General features: G+C 43.7%; 2 protein-coding genes across 4 annotated transcripts in view; one reads left to right on the plus strand and one right to left on the minus strand.

Moving 5' to 3' along the window:
• Positions 1-7,288, plus strand: part of LOC106565442 (transmembrane protein 198) — a 26,840-nt gene extending 19,552 nt beyond the window's left edge. For all 3 annotated transcript variants that reach the window (XM_014132586.3, XM_045691604.2, XM_014132584.3), the window contains 4 exons: positions 1,713-1,983; positions 3,525-4,100; positions 4,439-4,587; positions 5,036-7,288. In XM_014132586.3, the coding sequence (XP_013988061.1) occupies positions 1,842-1,983; positions 3,525-4,100; positions 4,439-4,587; positions 5,036-5,185 (1,017 nt within the window). In that variant the 5' untranslated portion in view covers positions 1,713-1,841 and the 3' untranslated portion in view covers positions 5,186-7,288. The remainder of the gene's footprint in view (positions 1-1,712; positions 1,984-3,524; positions 4,101-4,438; positions 4,588-5,035) is intronic.
• On the minus strand, positions 7,275-12,308 carry LOC106565443 (matrix metalloproteinase-19). Its single transcript, XM_014132587.3, has 9 exons — positions 11,590-12,308; positions 11,180-11,268; positions 10,736-10,866; positions 10,384-10,596; positions 9,756-10,001; positions 9,485-9,604; positions 9,055-9,219; positions 8,717-8,844; positions 7,275-8,484 (listed from the first exon to the last, which is right to left on the minus strand). Exons 1-9 carry the CDS (start codon positions 11,683-11,685, stop codon positions 8,254-8,256), a joined length of 1,419 nt encoding a protein of 472 aa, XP_013988062.1. The 5' UTR covers positions 11,686-12,308; the 3' UTR covers positions 7,275-8,253.
• Between the last annotated feature and the right edge of the window lie 1,760 nt (positions 12,309-14,068).

Raw genomic sequence — 14,068 nt, forward strand, 5'->3', positions numbered from 1 at the left:
ACTGATGGATTTATGTTGGTACTTTTGGTATTTTTTCCCCCCAGCAAGGTACTACAGGAAGTCCCTGGAGTATTTGGCTGTTCATGTTTATGTGATTCAACCAGACCGTAGTCATGGCAACGGGGTGTATGTGTGGTGGTATACAGTACTGTGTGTTATCATGGGAGGCTTGCAGAGTGTCTGGCAGGCCCCAAATGCATAGCCACCAGGGAGAAGTCACAGTTGGCCGGCAGATTTCACACTTCTCCTGAAGCCTGGAAGAACAGCGGTCTGAAGCAGGGGTGGTGGGGGTGAGGAGGAGGGGGGGTTCTGGAGTGCTCCACGTGCAACATGTTAAACGTTTGAGTCATTCAGCATGAATGGACTCCCGCTGCAACTAACCACTATATAATCCCTGTGTAAGGTCATCTAAGGCAGTGTTTGTAGGTTTACAAAGTTACGTTGAGAGGTCTGCTCTGTTCTCTTTGCCGATTCTCTTTCTCTAGTCCTAACAGAGAGTCCTAACAATAAAGTAATGATCACTTTAACGCATTGTGATGCTCTGTGATGATCTACACTACGTGACCAAAAGTATGTGGACACCTGCTTGGCGAACATCTCATTCCAAAATCATGACCATTTGTATGGAGCTGGTCCCCCCTTTGCTGCTATAACAACCTCCACTAGATGTGGAACACTGCTGCAGGGCCTTGCTTCCATTCAGCCACAAGAGCATTAGTGAGGTTGGGCACTGATGTTGGGTGATTAGGCCTGGCTCACAGCCGGTGTTCCAATTCATCCCAAAGGTGTTCTTCCGCACTGATCTTGACAAACCATATCTGTGTGGACATCACCTTGTGCGCAGGGGCATTGTCATTCTGAAACAGGAAAGGGCTTTCCCCAAACTGTTGCCACAAATTTGGAAGCACGGAATCATCTCGAATATCATTGTATGCTGTAGCGTTAAGATTTCCCTTCACTGGAACTAAGGGGCCTAGCCCGAACCATGAAAAACAATCCCAGACTATTATTCATCCTCTACCAAACTTTACAGTTGGCATTATGCATTGGGACAGGTAGCGTTCTCCTGGCATCCACCAAACCCAGATTCGTCCGTCGGATTGCAAGATGGTGAAGCGTGATTCATTACTCCAGAGAACGCATTGCTATGCTCCAGAATCCAATGGCGGCGAGCTTTACACCACTCCATCATGGTGATCTTAGGCTTGTGTGTGGCTGCTTGGCCATGGAAACCCATTTCATGAAGCTCCCGACAAACAGTTCTTGTGCTGACGTTGCTTCCAGAAGCAGTTTGGAACTCGGTAGTGAGTGTTGCAACCGAGGACAGAAGATTTTTACGCGCTACGTTCTTCAGCACTTGGCGGTCCTTTTCTGTAAGCTTGTGTGGCCTACCACTTCACAGCTGAGCTGTTGTTGCTCCTAGATGTTTCCACTTCACAATAACAGCACTTACAGTTGACCAGGGCAGCTCTATCAGGGCAGAAATCTGACTAACTGACTTGTTGGAAAGGTGGCATCCTATGACCGTGCCACGTTGAAAGTCACTGAGCTCTTCAGTAAGGACAATCTACTGCCAATGTTTGTCTATGGAGATTGTGTGGCTGTGTGCTTGATTTTATACACCTGTCAGCAACGGGTGTGGCTGAAATAGCCGAATCCACTAATTTGAAGGGGTGCATGATTTAATCCGAATTATCTCTTTCATTTTACAGGCACACAAGCTGTTCTGATGGACTCCAGATAACAGCACCACTCCTCATCCTCCAGTCCCAACCTTTAACCCCCACCTCCTCCTCCTCCTTGTCTCCTTGGTGGTCTGGTTGGTCTGTTGGAGCCCCAGGATGACAGACCCTAATGGGTCTGTGGGAGAGGGCTCGGCCGAGGTGGATGCCTGCAGCCTGGAGATCGAGAGGCAGTATGAGGTCATCCCTGCCGTCATCTGCTCCATGTGCTGCCTGTTCGGCATCATCTACTGCTTCTTCGGTAAGGTCACCACGGGGTCAAGGCATACCTCCAATAACGTCACGTCAACGAGTACACTTAAACTTCAGTAACAAGGGCTGCATCCCACATGGCACACTATTCCCTCTGTATTGCACAACTTTTGACCAAGGACTCTAATCGAAACTAGTGCACTGTGTAGGGAATAGGGTGCCATATGGGACAGAACCAAAATGACAGAGCATGGGAATGTGTATTCAGACGTATCATATGTCTGTTAATGTGTTATATAGAAAATGTCCCTAGGTTACCTTATGTCAATGTTCCCCAAGGAAGACTAGGAAATGACATGATATGGGCTACATGATACAGGGAACATGTACTTTCTATCCAGATATACTGTATCATGTGTCTATTGTTCTGTATGCTTCGGTAAAGTCTTTAATACAGTCCCACACTGACGTTATTGCTGATCATGCATCACCTCCACATGTCATCATTCCTCAAGGCAAAACCCCCCATTTTGTCTTTCAGAGTGTTACGTAACTGATTAGAGAGAAATGAAAGACATCTGGTCATTTGGTACCTAATGATAGCATTTCCCACACTAATGTGATGGTGTAGTGTGTGTTAATCACACTGAGCAATCCCTCACACCCAGATGAGAACCATTACCCAGAGAGAGAGAGGGCTCCACCCTCAGCCAAGCAGCCGCCACAATCTATGGGTGGGCGTCGTTTCTCTCACCAAATCCCCCATCACCACCCCAATTAGCCTCAGCACCACCACCTCTCTTATTAGTTTTAATTGTAGGGCCATTTATACGGAATTACATTGCTTACAGTTGATATTCTGTCATTTATACAGTTGGATAGTAGTTGCTGTGTCCTAGCCTCAGCAATTTAACTTTAACTTAATGCCCTCATTTATCACCTGCATATTTCCTTACCGTTAGTTAGATTCCTCAAGCTGTTTAATCTTCCCCATTGAAGTGAATTAAAACCTTTAACTGCAGTGGGCTAAATCAGGGTCACACAGAGTGTTTCTTGGTATTCTTAAACAAATCTACTTTGAAACAAAAGTATACACCTCACACACATGGTTATGGGGTGGCAGGTAGCCTAGTGATTAGAGCGTTGAGCCAGTAACCGAAAGGTTGCTGGCTTGAATCCTCAAGCTGATAAGGTAAAAATCTGTCGTTCTGCCCCTGAACAAGGCAGTTAACCCACTGTTCCCCGGTAGGCCTTCATTGAAAATAAGAATTTGTTCTTAATTGACTTGCCTAGTAAAAGAAATGGGCTTAAAAAAAGAAGAAACCTGTACCATGTCAGATATAGAGCTGAAGTGTATTCAATTTTAAGTTTGCATCCCAATATTACACTTTATATACATCACTGAAGACTGAAATATTTAAAAAATGTTTGACATAGAAGCACCGTTTTTATTTTTTTTTTTTTTTACATCATGTTTATTAATTATGAAAGGGCTACATAAGTATTATTTTATTTTCTTCCCCCTCTATTCACCTCTCTACCCTTCTCTCTCCCTCACCATTCTCTCTCCACTCTCTTTTCCTCTCACAGGCTACCGCTGCTTCAAAGCGGTCATGTTCCTGTCGGGCCTGATGTTTGGCTCGGTCATCATCTTTCTGCTGTGCCACAAGGAGCGGGTGCTGGACACCCAGCTGAGCGTGGAGGCCTCGGCGGGTATTGGCCTGGGCATCGGCCTGCTGTGTGGCCTGGTCACCATGCTGGTGCGCTCCGTGGGCCTCTTCATGACAGGCCTCCTTCTGGGCCTGCTGCTCGCCCTCGCCGCCCTTCTGGTCACCCACCAGTTCTACACCCCCACCACCGTCTGGGTGCCCCTGGGGGCACTGCTGGGCACGGGCATGCTGTTCGCCGTGCTCAACCTGCAGTGGCAGAAGCTCTTCACCGTATTGTCTACGTCCGTGTTCGGGGCAGCCATCATGACAGTCTGCGCCGACTACTTTGTGGAGATGCTGGCGCTTGCCAGCCACGTGTACGAGTGCCTGAGGCTTTCGCCGCCACCGCCACTCTGCTGGTACAGCTGGGTGATCCTGGGTATCTGGCCGACACTCAGCTTTATGGGGGTTCTGGTACAGTGGAAGCTGACGGCTGAAGGCTTCTCACACACTGAGGGTAAGCATCATAGAATTCCATATAGAAGCTGATTTATAGGATCTCTGTGGAAAGAATGAGAGGTAGAGTATGATGCATCTGTATATCTCAATATGGAGTATGGGTTCTATTATGTTCTATTAACTGCGACAAGGGTTTCATGGTTTTAGAGAACATTCTTATGACATTTAAACAAAACAGGGTTTATATTCCATTTTGGGTGATTAAGAATTTCTCATGTGCTCTGCTGAATTACTAAGAAATGACTCAGTGAGTTAACACATCCCTCTCTTTCTCCCTCTCTCGCTCTCTCTCATATCTCTCTCTACCTCCCTTTCCCTCTCTCTTTCTCCTCTCAGTCATCATCAGCAGGAGGCAGAAGCGGGTCCAGTTGATGCGGATCAGGCAGAAAGATGCCAAGAAGCGGCAGCAGAGCGGTGGGCAAGAGGGCACTTACCGTCGCAAGCCTACCCCCGTCAAACGCTACACAGGAGACCTGCTGGCACCGGTCAGTCACACATACACACACACACACACACACACACACACACACACACACACAGAATATGTATGTTTTACTATCCTTGTGGGGACCTAAAATGTATTTCCATTCAAAATCCTATTTTCCCTAACCCTAAACTTAATTAACCTTAACTTCAACCCTAAGCCTAAACATTATCCTTAACCCCTAACCCTAATTCTAACCCTAACTCCTAAACCTAAAATAGGTTTGTCTTCGTGGGGACCTGGGAAATGTCCCCACGAGGGAGAATGTTCCTTGATTTACTATGCTTGTGGGATAGTAAAAAACACACACACACATACACACACACACACACACACACACACCACACACACACACACACACACTCTATTGTATTTGAATTCCAATGTGTAGAACCCATTCCTAGGTTGATTCTGATTATGTTCCCTCTCTCCTGTATTCCTTCTCTCAGAGTTACCTGCAGAGTCTGAGGGACAGACAGATGGGCACAGGCCATTCCCTCAGCAGCCTGGGCACTGCCAACCACACCATGATTGACTTTGACTACGAGACTGGCTCCACCGTGCCCCTCACCGCCACTACACCAGTCATCAGGGTCTGACGCACCGAGGGACAAGCAGGAGACCAACCACTTGTTTCTTGTCCCTCCTCCACAGTCCTCCTCCCCTACAGACTGCTATTTTAGGGCCTCAGCTCTTATTTAGGCAATGTTCGAGTCTATTGAATAGTGAATCTACCTTCCATTGAGCTGGAATAGGGCCTTGAATGCTGTCCAAGTGAAGATCAATGCACCAATAGTTCCTAGCACAACTCCAGTGTAACTCTCAGCCTATCATTGTTGGACGTTTGGAATGGCCGACTTGAGAGTGATGGAATGGGTCCTCTGTCTGTGAGCTGTTCCCTGAGAGCTGTTGGGAGGGACGTTTGGCCTCCTGTTTGATGTGTGCTGTAACCACTCTGTGTCAATAGACTGTGCCTGTGTGGCCTCTCCCTGTGTTGTCTGCTCTGAGCGTGGGAGGTCCATGTGAAAAGTCGGAAGGCCACTAAAGAGGGAGAGAGGGAGATAGAGAGAGCAGAAATAATCTCATCTGACTTCTTAGGTCATATACTTTTTTTGGTGCCATTATGATTGATTGATTATATATGGGAAAAATCACTTGACTGATGAAAACAGACTATTTTTGCTGTTCAGGAACCAATAATAGGGATGGAAATGGCTATGAATAGCACGAGAGCTACCTCCTCGAGTAATATCAACTTTTACAATTGGAGTTATCTGTGATTTAATGACTTGAAATTAACCAGTGGCATGTAACCTATGGTCACCTGACTTCCTCAAAGAATAGGAGAGCAGCTGTTGTTGAGGATGCACTGTGACTGGACAAAGAAGAGGACAAGTCAAGACACATTTCTCTGATCTGTGTTTGTTGTCTGTGCGAGTGTGTGTGCGTTTGTAATGTTATGGTGTGTGTTGATGTTTACTTGTCCCTTTTTGTAAGTAACTGCCTGTATAGTTGAGTGTAGAAGATTCAGGTCCTGAGAGATACACGGCAGCCATTTTGTGCCTAAATACATTGAAGATTATTACATGGGCAACTGTTACAAGTGAAATTTAAGTTTCTTTTGATAAGAATTACAGTGCCTTTTTTAGAGGTAGCAATACTGCAATACTATATATACAATGTTTCAAACCACACTCGTTATGTCATTTATTTTGGAGCAGTAGCTTGTTTCATGACAACTTATGTGAAGTTTTACCTGTGCAGTACCCGTATTCAGTAATTTATATGATTAATAACGTCGAAGGACTATGCTATGGTAAAATTAGAGTACACATTTGCCAAATTCTAGGTTACTAAAGAATTGTGTTTTTTTGAAAATGGTAATTTACTGTTTTAGAATTTTAGAGGGATAGTACTCTGACTCAGTACTCTTAACTATTCTGAATCTGTACAGAATTGTCAATAGGAAATGTAAAAGATAAACCATTAAATTAGTTTAAAAACAAAAGCTGTTTGAGTCATTCCTCTGGGGATAATAAATGGCTCTATATATTTTCCTCATGGTCACCTAGCAACATCCGCTGCCAAATTCACCCTTAGAATCAGAAACAGAGGGTCTCAAAGGCAACAACGGGGGGTTCCTGCTCCCTGGTGGTTTAAGCAGTGGTGTTGCTGTGGCAGCGCCAAAACTTTATCAGCCCTCAAGTATCATGCATGAAAGCTGCCCCCCCCCCCCCCCTTTTGCCCTCAGAACAGCCTCAATTCGTCGGGGCATGGACTCAACAAGGTGTCAAGTGTTCCACAGGGATGCTGGCCCATGTTGACTCCCAATGATTCCCACAGTTGTGTCAAGTTGGCTGGATGTCCTTTGGGTGGTGGACCATTCTTGATACACACGGGAAATCCAGAAGCGTTGCAGTTCGACACAAACCGGTGCGCCTGACACCTACTACCGTACCCCTTCTAAAGGTACTTAAATAATTTGTCTTGCCCATTCACCCTCTGAATGGCACTCATACACAATCCATGTCTCATTTGTCTCAAGGCTTAAAAATCCTTCTTTTAGCTGTCTGGCATTTAACAAGCGACATCAAGGGATCATAGCTTTCACCTGGTCAGTCTATGTCATGGAAAGAGCAGGTGTTCCTAATGTTTTTTATACTCCGTGTACATCATAAAGGAAACAAGGACTGTTGAAATGGTTTTATTGTTGACTGTCATTACTCATTTGTACAACTACATCTGGGATGAATTAACAGCAACAACAAAAAAATCACTGCACACATATATAAACATTTCCAAATGGTACACACTATGAAATGTGAATTCCCTTTAGCTTGTAGGAGTCACATGACTATAAAAACATCAATAAACATGAGGTTCAACAGAAACATCAGTACACAATTATAAGCCAGTTATAAAATGTAGACATCATGATGTGAAAGCTGGTGTTGACCTTGGAAGTCTGACGCAACACCAATGATATTCGGCTTCCCTTTATGTGGGAAGTGATAAAATATCCATACTCTAGCCCTAGAAACGCATAACATGGCGACAAGAAACTCACAAATACTTTTTCAGACCCGTCCACAAGCCAAACGTCAAAAGAAAACAAGAAGTTTCAAAGTGCTGGGTGAACACCATTGAAATCAGTACACATACTGAAAAGAGGGCAAACAACAACTGAATAATTCCATCCACATCTGTTGTGAGGGATAGGAAGGGCCCCCCTGGAAGCCCCCCAGAGAGCATAACAAACAGCCTCTCCACACACTCCCTCAGAACTTAGTCTAACACGTTTGGGCTGAGGTCCTGTCTGTGTTACATGGAAACAGAGAACTAGTAGGCCATAACAATGACACTCAATACTCAACCTTATATAAGCACGTAGTCTTACTTCAAATGGCTTTGCCACTACTTACGTTAATAAAGATTCTATCTCACGTTTCGAAGAATTCGTTTGACATAACATTTCAGTTTAATGTACCTTGACTGATAACATGTACTGGTACATGGAAATATGTTATTATATTGGTTTCACAATGTGAACACAATGTGATCACAGAGCGGTTGTTGTTGTGTGGTTCCCTGAACGGTTAATTGTGAACACATCTCACCAGGAGCGTATTGAGGTTAATGGTGTCTGCTGCCCTCTAGTGTCTAGCTCCTAGCAGCGCATCCAGCGTTCACTCATGCTGAGCGGGTAGCCTTTGTCTACACTCAGTAGACTGTTCACACGCCAGTACTTGTCTCCCTTGAAGAAGAAGATGTTTCCGTTGGTCCAGGTAAAGGCAGCATCAGGGTTGGAGGGCACCCCAGTGAACAGATTAGAGAGGGGTTTGGGGTACACGTTGAGGTTACTGTGGCGCAGCTCATCCCACTGCCAGTACCCTGTACCCTGAGGAGAGGGACAACAGAGGGCAAAGATGATAAGTACAAAGAGTTTTTCATGCTGGGTATTTGGCATATTCATCAGATTCAAGTGAGTAAAAATGCTACTGCTTCAAATTCTGTTGTCATTAATCTACTATAACTTACTGAATCCATAATGCTTAGTTGTCATTTGTAACAATTTTGAGTTTACTGGTTAAAAAGTATTGATATAATTGTGCTGTCTTATGTTCGGCTACCTTGAAAAAGACTAGCTTCTTATTCTTCTCTAAGTACAAAGCGGCATCAATATTAGGTGGGAGGCGTTTGAGCTCTTTGGGGTACCCGTAGTCCAGGAGAAAACTGGTGTATCTCCACACTTTATCACCTGTGGTCAGAAACAGTTTTGGTGAGTAGGCTGAAATGAGGAGAGATTAACAGTAACACATTCACACATTCTGGGCCTGATCACTGTCAATTAATCACTTGTCAAGTATTACACAGTTCATACGATCAGTCTATCTTTAAAATCGTCTCACTTTACCTCATTTGTTTGTCAAAAACACAACACATTTTAAAGTTAGAGAAAATATTACACCTTTAAAAAAGTATGTCTTGTTTGTTCTCTGAGAGTAAACGGCTGCGTTCAGGTTCCCGGGTAGTCCCGTCCACAGCCGGTTGATCTTCATGGGTGCATTGTGTCCCATGTCAGACACCGTCCACACATAATCACCACTGAAGGCAAATGTCTTCCTCCAAGGACCTAATAAGGAGGAGCATGAAATAGAACACTGAAGGTCCAATCTCAACCTGTCAAATTTCATTGTAGTCTCAATTCCATTGCGGAGAGAAAACATTTGCTTAGTTAAACCTATCAAGAGTAAAAAATATTGCTACAATCTTGAATAGTGTAAGGCTAAAATTTGTGAGGTAGAAATAACAGCTTCCAAGGGAGATATGTACACTACAGTGAGCATCACCACTTTTGACGGTATATCACTGGTCAGTATTGTGTGCAGACAGCTTACCCAGCATGATGGCATCCAGCTTGGCAGTGCAGGGGTCTGGGATGTCTCCCTCAGCACCAGGGGGGCTGTATGTGGGGAGTGCCACCGTGGGCTCAATTGTAACACTTGTATCACGTTTACCTAAAACAGATTATTGGACAAAGGGTTTGAGGGAGGATAAAGAGCATTAACGGTGACGTGTAATATATAGCTTTCTGATAAGGGTGTATTGTGTTTTGCAAGTGAAAAAGTCCAAAAACGTTGGTACCAGACCTACCCAGGCTCTACTCACCATATATAGCCTGGATGCCTTTCACGTCATCGAAATGCAGACGGAAGTTGTTACGGTACCCGGTGTAGAGAGGGGCCATGAGAGCACTTCTGTACTGGGAGTGGCCCAAGCCCAAGGCATGGCCTATCTCATGGGCAGCGATGATACGCAGGTTAATGCCATAGAACTTGCCCTCTGTCCAAAACTCATCCTCGTCAAAATGAACAATGCCTGACTCTGGGGGTTCAGCATGGGCCAGCACATGACCTACGAAATAAATGTTTTTTTTTAAATATTTGTTATTATTCTATGTTTCAATGGCAATTAATAAGTATCAGCAGTGAAACCTGGGGTACTTAACTACTGTATGTTGTGTGTGTGTGTGTGTGTGTGTGTGTGTGTGCGTGTGTGTTAGGCCGAGATTCAATCCGATTGCGCTTGTAGCCAACCCAGCTTTTAAAGGCAACAATGTGACCGCGTTCATGGAGATTTCATTTAAGGTAACCACTGCAGATGTCAGCTCAATTAGAATTCACCTTTAAAATGTCAAGCATGCTATAATGTGGATCTAGTGAAGATCAGCATTCATCCCGATCCTAAAAGTACAGTAACTCCAACCCAACTGTATCCGACCCATAGGCACACTCACCCCGTCCATCAAAAGGCACGGCACAAGTGGCATCTTTCGCATGGAATGAGATCCTGATGTCAGCTCGTCCATACTCAACCTCGCGGAAGCTCAGGGGAGCCACGTCGCTCCAGTACTTAAAGGCAGAGCGGATCGCCCTCTTTGTCTCACTCTTTGGCATGTCTGGAGTGTAGTTGTAGATTCGCCAGGTCAGGTTTCTCTTGCGCCAGTAACCTAAAGAAGAAAAAACATGCATTTACCATAAACACAGGTCTAGACGAGAAACCACATTGTGTAGGTAAAGATTATTCTTATTAAGTTTTATGTCCCAACCCACCATCTGGGAAACACTGGTTCATCCCACCACACTCACCCAGCAGTCTGTATTTTAGGGTTTTCTGGTTGAAGGTGTCCTCTATGCCACAGCGAGGCTGTCTCATCATCTCTAGGGTGGCCTTGTCAATCACTCCATTGACAGGCAGGCCTGTCACTCTCTGGAAGACCCTGAGGAAAGGAAGGACTGAAATCTCCAATAGCAGATGCAGCATGTGCATACTGTAAATGTAAGGCAAGGAAACATTTCCTGCCAATGGGAAATGTTATGCTAAAGAACTGCATTGACTGTAGTGCATGTGTCAATGTGACTTGCAAAAAGCTGTAGAATAGAGCCGTGTTTGGATCTGTATTCACAAAGGGACATTTAGAGTCAGTATGTTCAGATGTTTTGCTTGTTCAGGTTTGTTGGGGAAGAGGAATCACATGTACTTTGTTGTTGTGTTCATAGACTGTAGGTTGTGTTGCTGAGGATCTACTTTACCTGAGGGCCTCAATGATATTGTCTGTCTGGATGCCCATGTTCTGAGGATCCAGCGGAGTGTGCAGATAGCCATACTTCTTCAGGTATGCCTGGTAACACAATAACCACAGTGGGAATACAAGGGTTACTTTAGAAGTTTCACCTCTTACATTGTGCAGGACAACAGACACACGAGAAACAATGCTGGTTAAGTTGCAGTCAACCAGAAAGACTGTGAAAGCCATATGATAGGTTACACATATGTCCCTTTTCATCACGTATGCCTATATGGGTGGTCCAGTTCATAGGCGTTTCTGATCAAGTTGGTATTATGAGTGTGAACATCCACAATAATGCTGAGTATTCAGAAGTTGCAATGTAATTCAAAGAATGAAGATAGATAATACTTCAAAAAGTTGGAAAATTCCTACCGTTGCTTCAGTCGCCTCCATCCTTCTGTCCATCACTCCGGTCATTACGCACAGCACTAGCACCATGAGCACCGTCAGCTGCAGAAGGAAACCCATTTCGCAAAACTTCTATGCAGGAAAAACTGCTGTAACCGTTACGAAAATCAAGCAAATATGAGGTCCGTAACACACTTTGCAGGACGCTCTTGTCTTAATTACTTATAAAAAATATATACTTATTAAACATTATTTAGGGAAAAAATGTTTTTGTCGTTCATCGTTATCTGTTACTCTCCCAAAACTTTACTCTACTGGTTTTCTTCCGTGTGTTCTGGAGGCTTATAACTCAAGCGCGGAGTGAGTCAGCCCTGAACCACTGTGATGATCCATCTCTGAGGAATGAGCCTGGAGCAACGGCGAAATGGTTTCACTTCGAAACAGTCAAATTCAGTGGTCGACCATTTCCCGAAGCTCTCCAACACCCACACACCACGTGCCTCCTCTGTCTCATGAATAACACATATTGGCGACATATTGGAGACTTCAGCCTATTGGGCTATTTCTCACGGTAACTACGCGCTTCAAACGTCAATGCACGAGAGAAAATCGCAACGTTGCACATGGATTCCTGACACAGTCAGTGCTACCCGGAATCATTGGGCTGTACCTAGCGACAACCCCAATCTTAACCCCCTACTCTTGCCCTAACCTTAACCCTTGCCTTAGCCATTTTAAATGTCTACTTAAATGGGGTAGGAAAATCGCAAGGGTTCCTGTTAGCACTGGACCTTTTTCCCAACAGTGCTCACAAATAGGCACATTTTACCACGTCATTGGCATACAGAAGTTGTAACACTGCACAATTGGTCGCTAAGCAAAGCTTTTCCATAATACAGTTTCCCAAGCCCAACCAACTGTGTCAGCCAGGTGACAGTGTGTGGTGGTTAAAATATAACCTTGCAGTATGTGATGATGATGGCTTAGGCCTATCAAGCACATTCCAAGACTTTGAATATACAATAATGAACAGGGTGAATTCGGGAACGAGTGGGACATTATATAAACTGTGACAGCTTAATCCTGACGTGTTTATTTATTGGTCTGACAAGAGAACATCTAACGTATTATTACCCTTGCAGAGAAACCACATTATCAAAATCACATCACTTTATTGGTGTGACATCATAGAGGAGGGCAGAGCAAGCTTCATCATAGAGGGGGGCAAAGCAAGCTTCAAACAGGAAACTCACCCAGCAAAGCACACAGTAAGATCAGTGACATTTTTTTTTCTGTTTTGATGTAAAGGTTATAAAAATGTCATAAATAATGCACTGTGCCAAATTGTGATCTAATATTATGTTTAAAGGTGCTACAAATATAATTTCTCCACTATGTGGAAGCTAGGTGAATTGCAACAGCAATTCATTCAAAACAAATACACTTGCGCCTTATACTTTCAGTTTTGGTCCAGCAACTTCAAGTAGCTGTAAGAACTATATTTTTTGTTACTAAAAATATATTTCACAGTGATTTAGATCGTACAATGATTCCCTACACACTATTCAGTGATTGTTTTCTAACATAGCAACAGGAAATGAAAGAGCGATTTCTACATCCCAGTGGGATGTAATTAATAGACGAAAATCACAGCCAATCACAACACTGGCGGGTAAGTAATACTGTGAAACACTATCATTCCACTATTACTGCAGATATATTATGGACATTATCTGAAATAACAATGTAAAAATTCAACAACAACAAAATGAATGTGTAGCACCTTTAAGTGTTGAAATTGTCTTATTTTTTGTTGTTGCTTTACCAACCATAGCTAGCTAAAGTAAGATAGCATGGAGCTAAAGTGGAATACTCTAATAGGCTTTTCCAATGGAGGGAAGAGATCCAGTTTACATTAGGGACCCCTGTACTGGGACACTTTTTGAATTTCCCTCTTCTGTGACCTCTTCAGACATCTATTCAACATAACTGCCCAACACATGATACATTTCTGAAATCCTCAGATGTTTCCTAATCACACAAAATGTCATTGTCATTGGGATACAATTATGACTACAATAATGGTGTCCCAGTTTATCTAACCTGCTGTCCCAGTCTACCAAATGCGAACTGAAGATATGGTTTTGACTTAGTGTACACAAATGGGTGTGTCAAGCCTCCTGTGAATATGATATCAACAGAAGTTTTTTTTGTGTGATTAGGAAACATCTTGAGAATTTAATAAATGTATCATTTTGGCTAATACAGTGCATTCGGAAAGTATTCAGACCCCTTCACTTTCCCCCATTTTGTTACGTTACATTCTTATTCTAAAATTGATTTAAAAAAAAATATCATTAATCTACACACAATACCCCATAAGCACATAGCAAAAAACGTAGAAATACCTTATTTACATAAGTATTCAGACCCTTTGCTATGAGACTCAAAATTGAGCTCAGGTGCATCCTGTTTCCATTGATCATCCTTCAGATGTTTCTAC

This window comes from Salmo salar, chromosome 12 (assembly GCF_965601325.2).
Source record: "Salmo salar chromosome 12, fSalSal1, whole genome shotgun sequence".
In the NCBI taxonomy this organism is placed as follows: domain Eukaryota; kingdom Metazoa; phylum Chordata; class Actinopteri; order Salmoniformes; family Salmonidae; genus Salmo; species Salmo salar.